Here is a 22,928-nt window from a genome sequence, read left to right as displayed (position 1 = left end):
TCATGTTTTATATGTGGTGGATATGATTTTCATGATAGAGTAGTTTCCCTCAGAAAAATCAAGAGTAATTGATGCCCTTCCAATAGCTGCACCTACAAAGGTTTTGATCATTGTGTGGTAGATCTGCCAAAGCAGGGTGCCATCATTTATCTTAACCAGTTAGAGTGGATGTCGGACATCCACACGCATAGTATTGGTTTACTTGATAAAGCTATCAAAACGGTTTTGGGCTTTGGGGCATGATGTTGGGCGCCGGGGCATTCGATGCCACCCAGCAAACAAGAGTCACATAGGGATGTGATTAGCAAGGCGTTGCTTACCTATGTCACTAAGTTTCTAGCAGTGATGCCAAAGCTCACTAGAACTTAGTTGAATATGGATCTTGATCCTCTATATGTTGTTAGAGGGAAAACACATATAGTGGAGTATCTTTTGTTAAATTGTTTAATAGAAGATTCACATAGGCATAGTGCTGAACCTGCATTTTCTGTTGTAGATCATGGCACCGGCCGCTAGTAACACTTCCAGTTTTAATTTGCGATCGATTCTTGAAAAAGAGAAGCTTTCTGGAACAAACTTTATTGATTGGTATAGAAATCTGAGAATTGTTCTCAAACAAGAGAAAAAGGAATATGTTCTAGAGGTCCCCTATCCTGATGAACCAGCTGATAATGCTCCTGCCGCGGATCGGAGGGCTTATGAGAAGCACACCAACGATTCACTGGATGTTAGCTGCCTCATGCTTGCATGTATGTCCTCTGAGCTTCAGAAGCAATATGAGAACAGGGATGCCCATGATATGATTGTGGGACTCCGAGGCATGTTTGAGAACCAAGCTCGGGCCGAGAGGTACAACACCTCAAAGTCCTTGTTTGCATGCAGGTTAACAGAAGGCAGTCCAGTCAGTCCTCATGTGATCAAAATGATTGGTTACATTGAAAGCCTGGAAAAACTTGGTTTTCCCCTTAGCCCTGAGTTGGCTACGGATGTAATTCTCCAGTCGCTCCCTGCGAGCTTCGAGCCGTTCATTTTGAACTTTCATATGAACAGCATGGAGAAAAGCATGGCTGAATTGCATGGGATGCTAAAAACTGCTGAGGAAAGCATTAAGAAGAGCTCTAGTCATGTGATGATGGTTCAAAAGGATAGCAAGAAGAGAAAGCGCAAGGACAAGGCTAAAACTTCGGATGAGATCTAGAGTTCTAAGCCTAAACCTGTTGGAAAGCCCAAGGCTGGCCCTGCCGCTTCTGACACTTGCCACCACTGCCATAAGACTGGTCATTGGCGGAGGAACTGCAAATTGTACTTGGAAGAACTCAAAAAGAAGAAGGGAAGTAAGACTTCATCTTCAGGTATAAATGTTATTGAAATTAATCTTGCTACTCGTCCTGATGATTCATGGGTATTTGATACCGGATCAATGATTCATACTTGCAAATCGTTGCAGAGACTGAAAAGGACTAGGAAGTGTGCAAGAGGCGAACTGGATGCTCGCGTCGGCAATGGTGCAAAAGTTGCTGCGTTGGCCGTTGGCGTTTACTCCTTATCGCTACCCTCAGGATTAGTTTTGGAATTAAATAATTGTTATTATATTCCTGCCTTGGGCAAAAACATTATCTCTTCTTCATGTTTGGAAGAAGACGGTTATGAATTCATAATAAAGAACAAGTGTTGTTCGATATTTTTGAATGGTATGCTCTATGGTAATTGTCCATTAGTAAATGGATTATATATATTGGATCTTGAGGATATAACTATCTATAACATTGATACAAAGAAGCTTCGGCTTAATGATTTGAATCCCACTTTTGTTTGGCATTGTCGATTAGGTCATATAAATGAGAAGCGTATGCAGAAGCTCCATAAAGATGGTCTTCTACATTCATTTGATTTCGAATCATTTGATACATGCGAGTCTTGTTTACTTGGCAAGATGACTAAGACGCCTTTCACTGGTCGAAGTGAGAGGACAAATGAATTATTGGCCCTAGTACATACAGATGTATGTGGACCGATGAGTTCTACAGCTAGAGGTGGTTTTCAGTATTTCATTACTTTCACCGATGACTTTAGTAGATATGGTTACATCTACCTAATGAGGCACAAGTCTGAATCCTTTGAAAAGTTCAAGGAGTTCCAGAATGAAGTACAAAATCATATAGGCAAGACAATTAAATTTCTGCGATCAGATCGTGGAGGCGAATATTTGAGCCATGAATTTGGTGATCATCTAAGGCAATGTGGAATCGTTCCACAATTGACTCCACCGGGTACGCCACAATGGAACGGGGTGTCCGAGCGGAGGAACCGAACCTTGTTAGACATGGTCCGGTCGATGATGAGCCAATCTGATCTTCCATTGTCCTTCTGGGGATACGCTCTAGAAACTGCTGCTTTCACGTTAAACAGGGTTCCATCTAAGGCTGTAGAGAGGACACCATATGAGATATGGACCGGGAAGCGTCCCGGATTGTCTTTCCTTAAGATATGGGGTTGTGAGGCTTATGTAAAACGTTTGTCGTCTGATAAGCTCACTCCCAAATCTGATAAATGCTTCTTTGTGGGGTATCCTAGGGAAACCAAAGGATATTATTTCTATAACCGGGAAGAAGGCAAAGTGTTTGTCGCCCGGAATGGTGTCTTTCTTGAGAAAGAGTTTCTCGCGAAGAGAGTTAGTGGGAGCACGGTGCAACTCGAAGAAATTCGGGAACCACTTGAAAGTGTTTCAGCTCCTATTGAACCACAACTCGGTATGCAAGATGTTGCAGAACCTGTTGTCGAGACACCAGCCCCACGTCGGTCGGAAAGGTTCAGTCGTGCACCCGAGCGGTTTATGTTCCTAACCACGGGGCAGCGCGACATATTATTGTTGGACAATGATGAACCTAAGACTTACTCGGAAGCAATGGTGGGACCAGACTCCGAAAAATGGCTTGGAGCCATGAGATCCGAGTTAGAATCCATGAGAGAAAACCAAGTTTGGAACTTGGTCGATCCACCTGATGGTGTGAAAACTATCGAGTGTAAATGGGTTTTTAAGAAAAAGATAGACGTTGATGGAAATGTTCACATCTATAAGGCACGATTGGTGGCGAAAGGTTTCAGGCAAATTCAAGGTGTTGATTATGATGAAACGTTTTCGCCCGTCGCAATGCTAAAGTCTATTCGGATTCTCCTAGCAATTGCTGCATATTTCGACTATGAGATATGGCAAATGGATGTCAAAACGGCTTTCCTTAATGGAAACCTAAGTGAGGATGTGTACATGACACAGCCTGAAGGTTTTGTCAATCCGAAAAATGCTGGGAAGATTTGCAAGCTGCAAAAGTCCATCTATGGACTAAAGCAAGCTTCTCGGAGTTGGAATCTTCGTTTTGATGAAGTGATCAAAGGGTTTGGTTTCATCAAGAATGAAGAAGAGCCTTGTGTTTACAAAAGGAATAGTGGGAGCGCACTTGTGTTTCTGGTCTTATATGTGGATGACATATTATTGATCGGAAATAATATTCCAATGCTCGATGCTGTCAAATCTTCATTGCAAAAGAGTTTTTCAATGAAAGATTTAGGAGAGGCAGCATACATATTGGGCATAAAGATCTATAGAGATAGGTCGAAAAGACTAATCGGATTAAGCCAGAGCACGTACATTGACAAGGTATTGAATCGGTTCAATATGCAAGATTCCAAGAAAGGTTTCTTGCCAATGTCACATGGCATCACTCTCAGCAAGAATCAATGTCCTAAGACATCTGATGAGCTCGAGAGGATGAGTGCGATCCCGTATGCTTCTGCTATCGGGTCCATCATGTATGCTATGTTTTGTACACACCCAGATGTCTCCTATGCTCTAAGTGTTACGAGCAGATATCAATCGAACCCAGGTGAATGTCACTAGGCTATAGTAAAGAGTATCCTCAAGTACATGAGAAGAACTAAGGATATGTTCCTAGTCTATGGAGGTGAGGAGGAGCTCGTTGTAAATGGTTACACCGATGCTAGCTTCCAAACCGACAAGGACGACTCGAGATCGCAGTCTGGTTTTGTGTTCTGCCTCAATGGAGGTGCGGTGAGTTGGAAGAGTTCCAAGCAAGAAACGGTTGCTGATTCCACAACGGAGGCCGAGTATATCGCAGCTTCGGAAGCTGCAAAAGAGGCTGTTTGGATCAGAAAATTTGTTTCTGAGTTGGGTGTGGTCCCTAGTGCGTCCAGTCCAATGGACCTCTATTGTGACAATAGTGGTGCCATTGCACAAGCCAAGGAGCCTAGGTCGCACCAGAAGTCCAAGCACATACTTCGGCGCTATCACCTCATTCGAGAGATTATTGATAGAGGTGATGTAAAGATATGCAAGGTGCACACGGATTCGAATATTGCTGATCCGTTGACGAAGCCTCTCCCACAGCCCAAGCATGAGGCACACTTGAGCTCTATGGGTATTAGATACTTGCGGGATAGACTCTAGTGCATGTGAGAGAATGTGTTCTGTCTATGCTAATGTACTTTTGGATAATTGTTATCTGGTTCCATGAATAATTATCATTTACATTGATCAGCAAGTATGTGACTTGTTTGTGAAACTCTTTGTTTTTATGATGTTATTCTAAATAGTCCCTAATCTCATATCATTGTGTGGGACAATAATGATTTATAGATTAGCACATTTGACTGAATGATGATCATGTTTCACGGATCATAGATATGGAGATATCAAATCAGTAATGTGGACACATGTTAGAGAACATGATGTTGGATAGACCCACCCTGAGATACTGCTGGGATTGTTATTTTTAATGTGCCATCAGTTGTTATCTCAAATGGCGTACCTACAGAATCCTTTGACCTGAGATCATCATTGATTCCAGAATGTGTAGTAACACACTTAGGGGCTTCCAAACGCTATTCCGTAACTGGGTAGTTATAAAGGTTGCTTTCGGGTATGTTATGAAACATGTCGTGGGATGTGAGTGATCAAGATGGAATTTACCCCTCCTAAATAACGGGAGAGATATCTCTGGGCCCCTCGAGGTAGTTGGATTGGAAAGTGCATGGCCATGCCAATGTGATTAAAGAGTTAATCATGGTGAATCCACTACTTGATCGAGTGAATGGTCGAGCTATCACAAGGGTGGCACGAATCTCGCCTTGAGCTTGATTGGTATCGTGTGGTAAAGGGATTGGTGCATGAGTATATCAAGGTTCAGCCGATATGATCTTTGTGTGCATTCGGGAGTCAATATGTCCTGCTAGGTACCGCTATTGACTTGCAATTCGGAAAAGGGTTTCCGGATAGCGGCCGTTTACACATGAACCTAACGGGTCACACACTTAAGGGGATGGAATATAAAACTTGTGCTGACTCTAGTGCAAGTGGGAGATTGTTGGTAATATGCCCTAGAGGCGATCGAGTTTGCGGATTGGATCTGCTAATGGGCTTTAATGTTGATTAAAGGACCATTAGGGTTTAGAGTCATAATGGGCTTTAATGTTGATTAAAGGCCCATTAGCGTGCTCTATATAAGAATAGGCAGGGGCCAAGGCGCATGGTGTTCTTTAGAAACCCTAGCCGCCTCCTATTCCCGAACTCCCTTCGAAACCCTAGCCGGGCGCGCGGTGCTAGCACACCGGCGCACGGCGATTCCATCCTTGTACGTGTGGATACCGTGGAGGCGCTGCTACTATTGCGGTGCTGATCTGCTCGGGAGTACTCGGGACGTACCCGCGAGTACTCGGAAGGTGCTCGGGACGAGGTTGACGATCGACTACTTGACGCGCACGACGTTGGATTGGTCTGCTCCAACTCTTCTTCCGCTGCACTGCTCGTCAAGTGGTAACGATTCATGATCCCCTACTCGCATGGCTTCCTGGTTGAATGCGGTAGAGAAAATTTATTTTGTGCTAGCGTAGCCTACCCGCAACCCTTCAACTTGACATGTGGGTCCTACCGTGACGTGTGAGCTACGTAGGATGAAACCACCATTAAAACTAGCCAAAGAGGTAAATTGCACTGGTTTGAATAGTTGGAAGAGGTGGGATATCAGTTTTTACGATTCAGGGGTACAGACTCGAACAATAGATGAGGGAGATAAAATAGACTTTTTTCTAGTTTTTTTAGGTCAAGTATATTAGTTTTTGTGCACTGCATGTTTGGTAACAATTTTTTTGCTCAAATTTTTTGTTACTTTTTGCTCAAATATTTGGTTAACTTTTTGTATGTTTTTCCTCAAATGTTTGGTTACAGCTTAGGGGTTGATTGGTTGTCTGTATGGGGGCATCATGACCTAGCGGATACGTATAATCCTACGAAGAAGCGTGTTTGATTACCCGTATATAATGTTCTAGCCTGGTTCAATAGATGCAAATGTACGTACTTAGTCTAGTCCGAGAGGAAAACTCGATTCAAGTTTCCCTCAACAACCTAACTTAGCGGATGTAAACTTCTTATCCGCTCATGCAGCAAGAGCCACTTGTTAGTGTCACATAATCGCTTTTTTCAATAAATATGACCCGCTCAGTCTGTTCTCGCTCAGCTTGCATATACGGTCCATACAACAACCAATCACACACTTAAAAACACCCCTAGTCCTGTTTTCAAAAATCGAGCTTGCGGGAGTTTTACCATCTTGAAAGTACCATAATATACAGCCTAAGAAGACGCACACGCCTAATGCGAGTTTTTATATATTATAAAACCTACAACAGTCGACAACATGGAGAAAACGGAGGCGCCTCTCCCCATCGACCACCGCGATGAAGAAATTAAGCACCGGCGAAGGAAAGATCGGCAGGGCAAGAAAACGAAACCTTGTCTCTCCCCTGACTTGCTGTGTCAATTTTTCCCGTCCGTCCAAGCCTGGAAGGGATCAGCAGGGAAGACACGGGCGCCATCGTGCCTGGCATGAGCTGTTCAGCTCGACGTTGCGACGACAGGCATGCATGGCATGCACAACCCGTAAGACCAGAGATGGGCTGGTGGCGGCGGTCTGCTACTAGCAGCAAAGCAAGCTAAGCCTAGCTAGTTTGTTCCGGTCCAGATGAGACCGGCACAGGGGCTTCCATGCCCACATGAGCCCCTCTTCGATCTCCGTCCTCGTCTCACATGCCTCATCACCCGGTATGCATTAATGCATGTGATGTGAACCAGTGAGTGTGACCCCTTCCCCCAGCCTAATCAATCAATCTCACATCTAAAGATGAACTAAACACAAACGCAACTGCAAGCTAGCTAGGTTGTTCCCAGCCCTGAGATCGAGAGAGCATGCAGAGACAGGTATTTCGATCCATATTTTTTTCTTTGTTCCAACAGATCGATCGATCAGGAGTGTATGCGTATCTATACAGACTGTTTTGCAAGCTGCAAGTGTTGCAACAAGGCCGGCCTTTTATCTAGTAGCTGCATGCATGCTGTCTCTTTCCCAGGTGTCACCGTTTCTCGCTTCAATTCTCACGAGAGCACATCCAAGGTGGAAAATCGGCACAGTACATGTCTACCTCGGGTCAAACTCCAAGGGTAAGAACAAGGGAAGGTTCGATCTCTTCTACATAATTTCCACGGTGAAGGTATTCGTCGGCCGACCCGGCAAGCATCGACCAGCTGGGTCATGAATGGAATATAACTCGTACTCACCAACTAGACGTTAGCCTAGAATATATGGACTTGACGTATTATATATTTAAAAATAATTTCTAAAAATCTTAAACATGTGAAGGGAGAATATAGTTTTTTTTTTGTCAAACCTTGTTAGTGAAGATAGAGAGCAAAGGGTACTTAAAAGGAATTGGGTCCTCAAACCTATTAGCTCATGTGAATGAAAACTAGAAGAACATATGCGCACGCTTGCATCGGGGCCAATACCGGGCTGTTACATACAAGTTGAGAGCCCTGATGATCGAGTGCTAACAATGATGCCAAGTAATTACCTTCTTTTAGAAAAAGTTATATTAATTTTGGTATTCCATGGCACACATCCATCCCCAAAACCCCCCCGGGCCACCATGTCGTCGCTATCATCGGCGCGGGCAAGACTATCGCCGGCGAGCCTCACAAAATCTGTTGGCCAGTCGACTGAAATCAATCATCAGCTGGATTTCGGCCATTAGCTACATGCATGGGCCTCAATTAATAATCATGATTCTTAACAAATTAGGATCCATCTAACGGCACAATTGAGTGAAACAAAAAAAAAAAATGAATCCAAGCGCCTGAAAAATAGCAACACGTACTGTTCTTAGTTAATTACATCAGGTGTTCAATCTCTGTACATATTTCCTGTGGAGAATTCGAGAGGATGCACACGTACTACTTGTCGACGACCACCGCGGACAACGGCAGCGGCGCACCAGCGACGCCTTTGCCCGGCACGCGCGGGGCGGAGAAGTGGAGCGCGACGCCGACAACGACCGGGGTGCAGGCGAGCACGAGGCCGAGGGGCACCATCCACAGCTGGGCGTAGGACGGGTGGAACGCGAGCGCCCACCACGCCAGCAGCGCCGCGCCGACCATGGCGGCCGCGGCGAGGCACACGTCGACGGCGGCTGCAGCAACTACCACCTCGCGGCCAGCCGGGTTTCCTTTCCGGAAGTGCGGCGCCTTGCAGCTGGGGAGCATCTGCGTGGGAAGCATGTCGATAAGCTGGTCCACATGGCCTCTCCTACTCCTACTAATACTGAGAGCGCGCGAGGGAGACGACGGCGAGTCCACGGAACGGAAGTGCGCGGGAGAAGTGGGAAGGTGGTCAACAGCGGGACACGTCAATTTCTTCTTGTGGTGCGGGTTGCCAGGTGGGTTACGTCTACGTACGTTGGACGTTCAATAAAATTAAGCTGATCTGGGGTTGCACTACTCGGTGTAGTGTTGAATTACACCCTGCTTGGCTAGGCTCCATAGGATAAAATAGTACTTTCAAATTTAATTTAATTTTTAAATATAATAGGAACAGGATGAAAATAATCAATTTTGATTAGGTACTGACTAGCTCTGACGAGCTCCGACTAGATCCGAGTAGGATTCTGATTAGATCCGACGATCCCGACACAATTTCGACAAACTCTGACTAGGTAATTAAAATCTGTAGCGTGAGATGCAGAGGCCCTCGTGATGTCGAAGCAGTAGATGACGATGAAGATAAAATAGTCGAAGTAGATCGCGATGATGTAGAGGAAGCAGATCGAGAGCACTCGCGCTGAGCGCTTCCCAAAAACCTTATTCGTCCTCTCCCGGTGCAGGATCTCAAGAGCAACGGGTTCCAGAGACCTGATCTCCCGTTTGTTGGTGCACGCCAGCACAACGAGATGGAGTAAACTATGTGAGACAGCGCAGTTGAAAGAATTAGCAAAACCCTAATTGCGTATGTTTTTTTTTTGGTATCGGCTGACAGATATATATATATATATATATATATATATATATATATATATATATAGATGGAGAATCGCACGATTGAGACGCGCCACGATCGTACTCTTAACCGACACGATTTTCATATATTTATATGTTTGCGCACGCAACAAAAAAATAAAACTGCAAAAGGAAGCTGCATCTACGTAAGCAATTGGACTTGATTTTGGCATACCATTCACGCAGGTGCCGCGTGTCCGCGCCTCAACCCTGGGCCGGCGAGGCGAGCGAGCGCGCGTGTTCTCCTAGTTCTCTCATCCACACATGCTAAATGGGTGGAGGAGAGATTCCTTTTTAAGTTGGTCTCGCTCCACCTCCATTAGCAAAGTAGGACTAAAAGATACACACTCATCTCCATATGGTTGAACTTTTGAGATTTATTTGGAATTACACAAATATAATGGGCCTAGCCCTTATATTCTAACAATCACCCACCATATATCAAAGTCCTACGAAGATTTACATTTTTCTCAATATTGTTTGATATACTAGTGTTTCTATGAAGACATGTTAGGGTTAAATATCTATCTAAAATATTAAGTTACACTCATTCACAACGTGGACAATATACTAAGCCTTTAATTGCAAGTTTTGTACAAACAAGTTTCATTTAAAGTCATAACTAATACTTGGTTGTCAGTAGACTACTCCTCAGGTGGAGCATATCAGTTGTACAGTTGTACTCCATAGTCTCTTCATAAGTTTATTAGAGATCTCCCAAGTCTCATAGACTGCGACTAACAGTCAGGCTCATATAGGTGTGTTCTTTCAAGAATAACATGTAGGATAGTATCTTCGCTAATTAAAGCCAACATAACAAATTAAGGCGGTGGTCAACCCGCCTTACAGATTTTGAGAGTATTGCATCTTCACTCGAGTGGGTTGTGTGGTACTCTTTTTCAGTTAACCAATAGCTTATTATTCTTATGTCCTAATTCATGAGATCTCCGATCACATAAGTTTGATTACCACTATGGTATAACTCACATAGGTCTCTTACACATCTCCTTTGATGCATCATCTATCACATTCCATGATAGTCCCTTTGTAAATTGATCTATCAGGTTTTTAGCTGTTTGGATATAATCCAACGCTATTACTCCGGAGTTTGTCGGTTTTCTAACAGTTTTCAATCTTCTCTTTACATATCTTGAGGATTTCATATTGTCCTTAAAACTGTTCACTTTGACAATAACCTTTTGATTATCACAGTTCATAAGATAGCCGATATCGGTTTTTAAACCACTGGTAAATCCATCAAGAGTTCACGTAGTCATTCTGCTTCAATAGTAGCTGTGTCTAACGTTGTCAGTTCTGCTTCCACAGTTGACCTTATCAAAATGGTCTGTTTGCAAGACCTCCATGAAACAACAGCACCGCCAAGAGTGAATATATATCCACTTGTCGCCTTGATGTCATCAATATCGGATATCCAATTTGAATCACTATAACCCTCCATACTGATGGGCTCCTGATATAGTGAGGTCCAAAATTCGTAGTACCTAGCAAGTAGCGCATGACTCGCTCAAGCGCACGCCAATAATCATCACCCGGGTAGAAGTAAACTGGCTCAATTTGCTCACATCAAATGAGATATCATACCTTATAGCACTAGCTAGGTATATGAATGATCCGATTATTTGGGAGTATCTCAGTTGATCCATAGCAATCCTTTTATTCTTACGAAGTATTAAGCTAGGATCATAAGATGTTAGAGCGATCTTATTGTCCATGTAGCTAAAGCAGCTTAAGATCTTTTTCACATAATGGGATTGTGAAAGTGCAATCATATTCTCACCTTTGATCAACTTGATATTTAAAATCACATCAGCCTCTCTCAGATCTTTCATATCAAAATTTTGAGATAAAAATGACTTAACCTCATTAATCACATCAAATTTGTCCTAAAAAATCAGTATGTCATCATCATACAAGCACATAATAACTCAATCACTCCCACTATGGTGATAATACACACACCTATCAGCTTTATTAACTGCAAAGCTCATATATGTTAAAGTTCTATCGAACTTCTCGTGTCATTGTTTAGGAGCTTGTTTGAGACTATACAAAGATTTCAGCAACTTACATATCTTGTCCTCCTGACCTTCTAATACAAACCCATCAGACGGATCCATATAGATTTTCTCATCTAATTCTCCATTAAGGAAAGTTGTCTTAACGTCCATATGGTGAACGATAAGACCATGTGAGGCAGCTAAGGAAAGTAATACTCTTATTGTGGTTAGTCTAGCGATAGGTGAATAAGTATCAAAGAAATATTCACCTTCTTTTTGGTATAACCATTGCCCACAAACCGAGCTTTATACTTTTCGATAGTAACATCATACCTAAGCTTATTTTTGAACATCCACTTGCAACCCACAGGTTTACAACTATAACATCCATCTGTAACTTCCCAAGTCCCATTGGCAAGAATGGAATCCATCTCGCTACAAATTGCTTCCTTCCAATAGTCTGCATCTAGAGATGCATATGCTTCTGAAATAGACTTAGGAGTACACAGTGAAATCATCATCAAAGGATTTTATTGTCCTTTGTCTCTTACTCTTTCTTGGAGCTTTACTATCAACCTCCTTAGAAACTAGCTCATGTGGTTATTCAGAATACTCAATTGGTATGACAGGTTCATGAATTATCCCAGAAGTTTGACTAGAAGTATTATGCATATCCTTCATAGGAAAAATATTCTCAAAGAAAGTAGCATCTCTAAACTTCATAATTGTATCGACAAGCAAGTAGGGTATCTCAGATTTAACTACTAAAAATCTATAGGCAATGCTGTGATGAGCATATCTCAGAAAGACACAATCCACTGTTTTAGATCACAGCATGCGCTTTTTAGTTATTGGTACATTAACTTTCACTAAGTATCCCCAAGTGCGTAAATAAGAAAAAGATGGTTTTCTCTCTTCCCATTCTTCATATAGGGTTTTCTTTTTATTCTTAGTATGAACTCTATTTAGAACATGACATGAAGTCAATAAAGCCCCCACCATGTCTTAGATAAATCCGTAGTGTCTAACATGGTATTAATCAAGTCAGTCAGGGTACGATTCTTCCTCTTGACTACCCTATTTGATTGGGGCGAATAGGGATGCGTTCTTTCATGAAAAATTCCATGTTCCTTACATAATAAGTGAAATCACTAGAGAAATACTCTCCATCATGATCTGATCTAAGTCTTTTGATATTTCTTTCCAATTGATTTTCAACTTCTGACTTGTAGATTTTAATGAAGTCTATAGTCTCATCTTTAGATTTTAACAAATACACATAACAAAATCTAGGTGCATCATCAGTTAAAGTCATGAAATATCTTTTCCTATCCTTCATCAACAAACCATTCATTTAACATATATCTAAATGTATGAGTTCTAATAGTACCAAATTTCTGTCATCAGCTGCCTTATGAGGCTTACGAGGTTGCTTAGATTGCACATAACTTTAGCACTTAGAACCTTTAACACTGGAAAAATTTGAAATTAAATTCAAGCTAGAAACCCGAGTCATACAACCAAAGTTTATGTGACATAACTATGAGTACCAAACACTAGTCTCATCTCCATTAATATTGTCACAAATATGGTTCACAGATTTATTGCAGAAATCAGAAAGGAAAAAACGGAAAAAGCAACCGCACTCACAGCCTTTACCAATAAAAAGTTCATGCTTTGACACAACTACTTTATTAGAATCTAATATCACTTTAAAACCGTCTCTATAGAGAAGGGAACCGCTAATTGTATTCTTATTTATTGAAGGGATATGCTGCGTGTTCCTCAGCTGCACGATCTTTCCCGAAGTAAACTTCAGATCTACCATGCCAACACTATGAACAGAAGCATGAGACCTATTCCCCATTAAGACAGAACAATCCTGAGCAACCTGATAAGAAGAGAATATTGAAATGTCAGCACACACATATATATTAGCTCTAGTATCAATGCAACAACTGATAGACTGATTCACTAAAAGAACAATAGGTAAATTACCATACACACTAGCTCTATCTCTAGTGTTGTCAATGGTCACATTGACAGACTTGACGTTCTTTCCTTGATTAACCTTCTTCCATTTGCGTTGTTGGCAATCTTTAGCCTAACGGCCAATCTCGCTGCATATGAAGCAAGGTTTATCATCTTTGTTCATCTTCTTCTTCTTTAAGTTAGTGATTTGTTTGCTTTTGTTATTTTTTCCTTTAAACTTGTCATTAGAGGATTGTTGCACCATATTTACGTTAGACTGTCCATCGCCTCCTTTGTTATGCACGTCCTTAGCCTGAGCTATCTCCTCAACATCAAGAGACACGATCAGACTCTCAACAGAGATTTCTTGTCTCTTGTGTTTTAGAGTAGTGGCAAATTTCCTCCACGAGGGAGGAAATTTGGCAATGATGCCCCCAGCCATAAACTTGTTGGATAAGGCACACTTTAAGAGTTCAAATTTCTTTACAATGCACTAAATATCATGAGCCTACTCGACTACCGACCGATTATCAGTCATCTTGTAGTCATAATACTGCTCCATTACATATAGTTCACTACCTGCATCTGAAGCACCAAATTTTGCATTCAGTGTGTCCCACAACTCCTTTGCGTCATTTATATGCATGTACACATCACAAACACGATCGACAAGAGCACTAAGAACGCATCCTACAAAAAGTGTGTTAGCTTCCTCGAACTTCTTCTCCTCATCAGAGGAAAGAGTTCTTTCAGGCATGCCAGACGCAACCCAGCAGCAGTTCATAACCGTAACCCACAGAGTGGCTTTGACCTGCCATCTTTTAAAGTGCACACCGGTAAACTTGTCCAGCCTCAGTGCATCGATAAAACCAGTCATCGTTAAATCAAAGTACCTACAATAAGATTTTTAGATTTTTGGATAAAATAGCAATTTCAAATTTAATTAAATTCAATTCCTAAAAATAACATGAACATGAGTAGATGCAAATGATCAATTCCGACTAGGTTCTGACTAGCTCTGACAAGCCACGATTAGATCCGAGTAGGATTCTGACTCGATCTGATGATCACCAGCACAATTTCAATAAGCTCCGACTAGGTAATTAAAACAGATTGCAATGTATGTACCCGACAACAGAGGGAGATGCAGAGGCCCCCGTGATGTTGAAGTAGTAGACGATGACGAAAATAAAGTAGTCGAAGTAGATCGCGATGATGTAGAGGAAACAGATCATAAGCAGTCGCGCCGAGCACTTCCTAAAAAGCTTATTCGCCTTCTCCCGGTGTAGGATCTCAAGAGCGACGGGTTCTGGAGACATGCTCTCTTGTTCTTCGGTGCATTCCGGCACAACTGGATGGAGTAGATTACGTGTGACGTTGCAGTAGAGAGAACTTGACAAAACCCTAATTGCGTCTGTTTTTTTTTGTGTGTGGCTAGCATATAAATATATAGAGGGAGAATCACGTGTTGAGATGCACCATGACCAGACTTTTAACTGACATGATTTCTATATATTTATTCGTTTGACTACGTAGTAAAAAGAATAAAATTGCAAAAGGAAGATGCACATGGACCCGATTTTAGCAGACCATTCATGCAAGTGTCACCCGCCTCTACCCTCCGCCCTGACCACGACCACGGCGAGGCGAGCGAGCGCACTCATATGTTCTTCTAGTCCCCTCATCCACACATACTAAGTGGGTGAATGAGAGAACATCTTTTAAGTTGGTCTCCTTCCACCTCCACTAGCACAATGTGACTAAAAGATACTCATACACGTCTATATAGTTGGACCTTTGAGATATATTTAGAATTACACAAATATAATATGCCAAGCCCATATATTCTAACAGGCTCCAGCTTCTAGCTCTATCTCAGATCGGTAGTTTATATATTAAAATAAATAATTTAAATATATATTTTAATCTAAAATAAAAATAAAATGTCTCATACAAACATCACCGGTGTAACTATAGCTCCAACTTTACAAATTTTTAGAGCTAGCGGTATCTAACTCAAAAAAAAAAAAGATCTGTAGCATTGCCAAATATGACCTTATTCTGTCCATCTATATCAACTTCAGCTTCAAAGAACAAAGCTATATAAATGGATCGATCGAATTCCTTTTCCATTATGTATCCACAGACATGTAGGATGAAAATCTAGGAGATGCTCACAGACATGGGCAACACGGAACAACTATAGTACTAAAAAAACACGGAACAATTATATTACCAATCTCTTTCAAATAACCTCTTCTCCATTCCAGATTTTTTTCAGTACCTCAAGGTACACCAATGTTGGATCCGCCCCTGGTCACATGTGCCTCTTCTGCCGGTTTACGTTTTAATTTCTCAGTTGAATCACAGAAAGTGGTATTTTAACTAGAATGTGAGAAATCAAATTATAACATGTCTTGGTTTATATGTGATGAGTGATTGATAATAGTGTTGATTTGGTTTGATGATTTTAAGATTGTATGGGCATGTTTATGTACTGCAATTATGATCATAATTAACCAAAATTACAGAGAAAATAGAGTTAGCGTGTTTGTCTCTTAGTCTAAAAAAATTATATATGCCGGATGATCTGGCGTTGAAGAAAATGAACTCGCTGGATAATCCGGCAGTCATATGCACTACAGGTTGGAGCATTTCAACAAAGAAGTAAAAATTGAAGTATATGCTGGTTGGTTCGGCGCTGGGCGTCAGTGAACGCCGGAGCTTTTCTTGTAGAGAGGTTGCAAACTGGCTCTGGCGGATTTGTATATGCCAGATGGTCCGGTGCTAGGCAATGTGTACGCTAGATGCTTTGCCAGAGTAATTTTTCTAAAGAGGTTGCAAAACGGGTTCCGGCAAGAATAGATATGCCGGATGGTCCGGTGATACGCATGAACACACGCTGGACTATTTCTTGCAGAGAGGATTTCAAGCGGTCTGGTCTGCTGAGTTCAACACGTCAGATGGTTTGGCGCTCAGGAGGAGTGAACACATCCGGTGTTCATGATTTTTCAAAGATGTGTCATTTCTGTAGGGATTTTGATTTCAACTAACTTGTGATGGAGTTAAATGGTGTTGAAAGTACATATTTTCTTGTCTCATGATGTATAGGTGGTGGATACAACTTGGTGGCAGACGATAGGAAGATCGGGGCTAAGTGGGGAGCTTGGTACCGAACGATCATGGGAGTGGGGCAGAGTCAAGGGTGATTCTATTTGTACACGTGGATGTTAAGAAAAGCATGAGATGGAGGAGTAAGACGACGTGTTGACAAAGTAAAGTAAAAGAGATACCAATGCAAGTGACAATGCGGCCCGATGGATCGGGAACAAGAGAGACTTACTGGCGGTCAAGATTGCAAGACAGAGTACACGTGTCATCATTGGGATTCTTGCATAAGGTGTATACAAGTGGCTGTGAGTCACGCTTTGAGAAGCGTGTAAGGCGGTTTCACGGTTTAGCCGCAAAAACTGCGGGAGGATGGAGTACACGTGGCATCATCACGAAGCTTGCGTCGAGGTGAAACTAAATCATGAATACGCCATGGCCATCCAATGGATGGAGAAAAATTCGAACAAAACTATCTCTGATGATAGGTGGGAGTGCATTGTAAGTGAAGGGCGGTTTAACGACATGATTTCTTAAGAGTTAAGAAAGCCCGTTAGACCTATAAATAGAGGGGTATAGCTGGTGAAAATACTTTATCCTTTGAGAGTTTTTGGAGAGTTTTTATAGCCTTCCACTTGTATTGTGAGGAGAGGGAGAGAGGAGTGTTAGTCTATGTGTAGGTGAGAGTTTTTGTGAGAAAAATACTTTGTAAAATGCCAAAAGAGCGCGTTCCTCTGATCTTAATGAAGTGTTTTTGCATATACTTGAGGTCGTCTCTTTCTAGTCTCCTGCTTTTGACTCTCCTATTTTCGCGCAAGTTTTTGATGTTTTTTGATTGATTTTTGTTTTTCTAGAGAGCTGCTTTTTTATTGTGTAGGATGTGTTCTTCTTATTGCTAGAGGGTTAATCATTTCATATGAGTTGGTCTCGAACCATCATAACCTTCTAGATCCATCAACTTGAAGAATCGTTTCTTCCGACTGCTAGTTCTCTTGTGTTTAGAAGTTTATCGTCAAGTTGCTTGATTTCTTACGCTATGACTTCTAATATGGCATTAACCAGAATGTAGAGTTCACATTCATTTAAGAGGAGCGTTGATTTTAAAAAATTTGCAATTTGTTCTTGTCTCTCTTACTTTCTGCATTGGACTCAGGAATAGGAGAAACTCATCAATTTCGAAAGAAATTTGTTAAGATGCCTATTTACCTATCTAAGTCATATATCTCGGTCCTACAGAACACGGTTAAACAATTTCATCTTTGGTATCGAAAAGTGATCTAATAAGATAGTAACTTTGCACATATATTTTATGAAGTATGTTTTGTAAAGTTTAGTGTGCTAATGTCCAAAACTACATTATTTAGATGGAAACTCTATTCCGGATGCATGGTACACGCTGATGGGTTGTGTGTGTCGTACCGTCATATATAGCGGGCTTGACACGTTTTTTACCAATACAAAATTTTGATGGTTTATTCCGTTGCGTTTCTTCTTGATAGTTCAGTTTGCACGATCTGCGTTGGCCATGGAAGAAAATAACATGTACTTAGTCCCTGAAGGCTGCGTTGAGTTATGGGCAAATCAAGTCTGATAGGTACAGATTCCAAAAGCATGACTTGTGAGGTATGAAATTGACCTTTTTCGTAGACACTATTAGTACTTTAATCATGTTTGGTCGTGTATATGATCTCTTCTAAGAATGAGTACAAACATAGGCAAAGAGATAGTCAAATCTGTTGGCATTATTTCCCTGCCATTGGCTTTTGCTATCCGATGAATGTAGGCCCGTACTAGAAAGACGCTCCAAAAATCATATAAGGAATCCAGAACCTAACTGGTCTAAAAGCAATCTATTTGCACATAAAATTAGAACATAAGCTCCACCATAAACTTGCAGAGAATTCTCCCTCGGACTCATAAACCTTCAGATATTCAAAGCGATCCTATGCATGGGACAATACAAATCTCCCAATCTAAATTTTGCTTAAATAAATTAAAGGAATTCTCCCACTAAATTGCAAGAATAAATTTTTTTGAGTGTGTGGAAGTTGTAAAAATAGAATAGGATCACCACAAATCTATACTTCCTATTAGATGAGTTATGACAGATCCGAACGATCTCCACCATACGTATTGAAAGATAAAACGATTCACAATCAAAGTTGATACTCATCTCCTCTCTCTCAATTGTTTGAAAAGTTTTAATCAATATGGAAACTTGCAATTAATAGGTATTATCAGCATTAAAAAGTAGCAATACACTATTATTTTCATCATCTATAGGGTCACATTCTCAGCTTTTTGTTTTTCAATTATTATTTTTTCTACAAAATTTTTTAGCACACGTCACGTATTTTATAGATTTCATATAGGTGAACACATGCGTGTTGCTAGTTACATTATAGTTCTAGATGGGCCCACTTTGTTTAGAGGAATTTAGAAGGGCCCACTAGAAAGCCCGCCAGCGGCCCAAACAGCTCAGTTTGTCGTCAAGCGGCCCAAACTTACACCGCGCCCCCCGTTTCCTCATTCCCGTCAATCTCGCCGGCGACACCACTACCCCGCCGGCGCCTCCACCTCCAGGTCCGATCCAGCCCCGGATCGTGCAGAGACAGCCGCGGGGGCTCCTCCGCCCTCCGCAGATCGAGTCCGCTGATGGGGGTGGTGATCGAGCGGGAGGAGTGGGCGCTCACCCCTCTCGCCTACCCGCTCCTCTCCGCCGTCGCCCTCGCCGCCGTCGTCCTCCTCCCCTACTTTTCCGCGAGGACCACGACGCACGCCGCCGGGTCCTCTTCCCCGTTCGACGTGGGCACCGCCCCCTTCCTCCAGTTCCGCCGTTCCTTCCTCGTCCTCTTCTCCCTCGCGTCCGGTGAGTAGCGCCCCCTCCGGATCCCTGCCTTTGTCGAGCCGGCATGCGGGACCTAATGATCGTGATGGTTGTTGGCTTGTAGTGGTTGAGGGGATCCATGCCGTTTTTGGGGAGGATGAGTACGAGCGGTGTGGGCTCGGCAAGGAGCAGATGGCCGCGCGGCTTGCCGCCGCAGCGGCGGCTGCGATGTTCCTCGGTGGCATTTCCGGCATTATCTCCGACAAGATGTGAGTTTTTTTTAGAGGAATGTATATTTGCAGTTGTGCTATTACAAGTATCCATTTCAGATTTTAGAGCATGATTTTATACCAGATGGTGAAACATGTTGCATAGCTCGTTCAATTCCCCTCACATAAATCACATTGGTTGGTGTGATCTGGCAATGCATGTATAGTCGGTACCAGCTTATGTATTCTTCTTACACACTTTTTTTTTTTTACTAGTTCTAATGTCGCTGATTGACCATAGTCTAGAGATCGGTTCATGGCCCTTTACCATGCTAGGCTTAGCCATGTCATTTTGTGATGGAGAGTGATTGATAACCAATATCTGCACTTATATTTTTGAATCCAGCACTAGAGTAAATTTCCTATTCTTATACCTTTACACAACCTTTCATCACCTACTTAACTAGCATTCGTTCTCCTTAACATATGGCCTTCAAGTCTCTCCAACAACTATGGTGACCTGATACTGTTTGTCTGATGGTACACCACAAAAATTCTGAAGACTAGTTTTAGGCGCATGATGAAGTTTGGATGATAGAATGCAGGTTGTGTGTGTAGATTTTTGTTTCTTCAGCTGCACTTAATCCTTCTTTCTAGTAATTACATATTAATTGTGCGATACATTTTTATCCTTCCAATAGTAGTTATAACAATTTATGCAATGATATTCATAGAGGACCACGAAGGGCTTGCATATTTTACTGGATACTTCAGCTAGCAGTGGGAGCCATGAAGAGTTTCAGTGCGCTTCGTTGTGCATGGATCAACAATTTCATTCTAGCTCTGGTCTCTTCAGTGTTCTCTTTCTGTTTTGAGACCTGGATTGTGGTGGAGCATGAGAAGGTTGTGTTTTTTAAACTCTTTATGTGCTATTACTGCATTGTTAAATGTTGTCCGTATTGTTAACTGTTTTATCCTGACTTTTCAGCAAGACCAGAAGCAAGATTTGCTGTTTGATACCTTCTGGCTGATGACATTCTTTGAATCAGTGTCCCTTGTTGGAAGTCAAGGAATCACAAACTTATTGGTTAATGATAATGACAACGGTTTCTTGCTTCCCTATGCATTTGCAGCCTCTCTATCAATAGTGGGGATTCTGTATATCAGAAATGCATCAAGTAGCACTCAGCATGCATCTGCCATTGGGAGCTACCAAAAATCATTTTTTGCTCATGTCATTAGAGGTGAGTGGTGAGTCATCTTGCTTCCTCATTTTTGTTAATGAAGCTCTATTTATGTTCAATAAATAACTTCATGTTTATCTAGATGATGAGACTGAAAAATATAAAATGGTCAGTGTTTGTTGGCATTGTGTTTGAAACTTTTTAGCCTTCTGTATTAGTCTTTTCGTTTTCATCCTTTAGCCTATGCAGTTCTGTAACCTTCTAAAGATAATGCCATTGGCTTTGTGAATATTGACCACAAATATTTTTGAGCCATGAGGAAACATAATTGTAAATAATTAAAAAGATCCAGGACTGCTGGCATGCTAATACATATTTGTGGGTTTGTCGAACTAAATTTATAGTATCAGGAGCTGCGATAGTTAAGTATAAAAGCTGTTTCTGATGTGAAAAATGCATAAACAGACGCAGTCTTTCCATCTCTCACAAATATGAACTAGTGATTCATCATTGTTACTTCTGTTGCAGGCTCTAATTTATCTAGTTAAGCTTTTGAGTGCTTACATGTTTCATTTTCATTTCTGATTGTACTTGCTGTGTGTTTCAGACAAAAGAGTATTGATCCTGGTCTTAGCTCAAGCAAGTATCCATTTCGCTGTCTCAGCATTTTGGTTTCTCTGGGCACCAACCATAGTGGTATTAGTCTGTACCGAAGTATTTTTCCTGCTAGTTTGTTGTCTGGTGTTCTGTATGATTAGGTTTTCAGAAGCTGAAGACTGAAGTCGTGCTACCTTGCTCATAGATCTATTGATTGGTGCAGGCTGACGGAAGGGATGCTCAACTGTCACTAATTTACCCCTGTTTCCTGGCCTCAAGAATGCTCGGAAGCGCTGGTTTTCCATGGTTTTATGGAGCCACGTCTCCTTTCCGGAATGAAGACAGCTTGACAATAGCTTACATTGGTGCTGGGCTCGCTTTGTCTATTGTGGCTTATGATTACCAGGTATGCCATACATATCTCAAGGCAACATGCAGTTGAAAATTGGTGTCCTATGTCTAACAAGAACAGCTGTTCTTTCAACAGGAGATTGGAACATTGGTGATATTGTTCTGCATCTTCCATGCATGTGTAGGTTTTATTTTACCTTCACTAGCAAGATTGAGAACAATGTAAGTTAATGGTGCAAATATAATCGAGTTAAAGTTACTTTAGTGCTCTCTGTTTACATAGCGGACACGCTGTAGGTACCTGCCAAATGAACTGCGTGGGGGCATGATGAGCTTTTCGCTGTCAGTGGCAAATGCTGCTATCTTCATTTTCATATTACAGGTAACCATCTGAAGTCCTCTTGTCCGTGAACAATTATGTGTCCGTATTTCTACACAATGCTGAAAGCATCTCTTTCCTCTGCAGGGTGCCTACCATCGAAACGTTGCAAATTCAACTATTATGGGTCTTGCGTCCAGTGGCTTGTTAGGAGCTGGGGGCTGCATTCATATGTTGCGGCGGTGGAGGAAGCACACTCGCCAGAATACGCGTAGTTTATAGGATCTTGAGGCGTCTAAGACTACACAACACGTCCAACTTTTGTAGCGTTCTAGTATTTCACATTTTCGTCAACTCCCCTCATCTGGAAACTCACTGTAACATTATTAATTAGTGATCACTTGTGCAGCATATCAGAAGATAGGTCCAGAACAAGGTTTTCTGTTCAAAGAAATTGTTCAGTTGATGGCTGACATACTCTGTATACCGTTCACTCTGCATGTAGTCTCACCAAATGACTGTCGACTGAGCATAGAACCATTGGTTCAGTGGTCTCTGCATGTACTCTGCGCTTGCTTTGATGCTACTGGACGATAGACCGATTGATCCCATGAAGTCACAAACTTGATATTTTTTTGTTGGTGTCGTCCTGTGTGCGCGCATTCTGATCTATCATAGACTAGCATAATTGTTTGCCTAGAGAAAAAAAATACATGAACGATTTCCCCCCATTTTTTTGAATTAGGAAGAGATTTATTACTTAACCATTTGTGTTTAATTTATTACATCGACACGATCCCTAACAAATATATTGAACATTGATCGTTACTCCGGCCATTCCTTGCTTCCGTCCTATTGCTTCAGGAGCCCTGGCAGCCGGCCTCTTGCATCATCCGACTGCTGTGCGCCATTAGCTACCTCTGCCGCAATACAAATATTACGTTTTTGAA

General features: G+C 41.8%; 2 protein-coding genes across 2 annotated transcripts; one reads left to right on the top strand and one right to left on the bottom strand.

The window, feature by feature from the left end:
• Window positions 1–7,270: 7,270 nt before the first annotated feature.
• LOC133895710 (uncharacterized) lies at window positions 7,271–8,723 on the bottom strand. Its single transcript, XM_062336200.1, has 2 exons — window positions 8,298–8,723; window positions 7,271–8,199 (listed from the first exon to the last, which is right to left on the bottom strand). Coding segments are annotated over exons 1-2 (324 nt in total). The 5' UTR covers window positions 8,621–8,723; the 3' UTR covers window positions 7,271–8,198.
• Window positions 8,724–18,996: 10,273 nt separating this feature from the next.
• Window positions 18,997–22,564, top strand: LOC133896359 (uncharacterized). The gene is made up of 9 exons (XM_062336948.1): window positions 18,997–19,360; window positions 19,443–19,587; window positions 20,262–20,430; window positions 20,516–20,771; window positions 21,319–21,407; window positions 21,532–21,714; window positions 21,796–21,881; window positions 21,957–22,041; window positions 22,126–22,564. The coding sequence occupies exons 1-9, from the start codon at window positions 19,147–19,149 to the stop codon at window positions 22,258–22,260; spliced, it is 1,362 nt and encodes a 453-aa protein (XP_062192932.1). The 5' UTR covers window positions 18,997–19,146; the 3' UTR covers window positions 22,261–22,564.
• Window positions 22,565–22,928: the final 364 nt, after the last annotated feature.

The sequence above is a fragment of the Phragmites australis genome, chromosome 16, assembly GCF_958298935.1.
Source record: "Phragmites australis chromosome 16, lpPhrAust1.1, whole genome shotgun sequence".
NCBI lineage: Eukaryota > Viridiplantae > Streptophyta > Magnoliopsida > Poales > Poaceae > Phragmites > Phragmites australis.
This window is presented reverse-complemented; position numbering and strand designations above follow the sequence as displayed.

Excerpts from the sequence above, each read along its gene's own strand:
- LOC133895710 (XM_062336200.1), bottom strand. The coding sequence starts at position 8,620 with ATGCTTCCCACGCAGATGCTCCCCAGCTGCAAGGCGCCGCACTTCCGG.
- LOC133896359 (XM_062336948.1), top strand. The coding sequence starts at position 19,147 with ATGGGGGTGGTGATCGAGCGGGAGGAGTGGGCGCTCACCCCTCTCGCC. Across the intron at positions 21,715-21,795 it reads TTGTGGCTTATGATTACCAG|GAGATTGGAACATTGGTGAT; the intron begins GTATGCCATACA and ends TTCTTTCAACAG. Across the intron at positions 22,042-22,125 it reads TCTTCATTTTCATATTACAG|GGTGCCTACCATCGAAACGT; the intron begins GTAACCATCTGA and ends TTTCCTCTGCAG.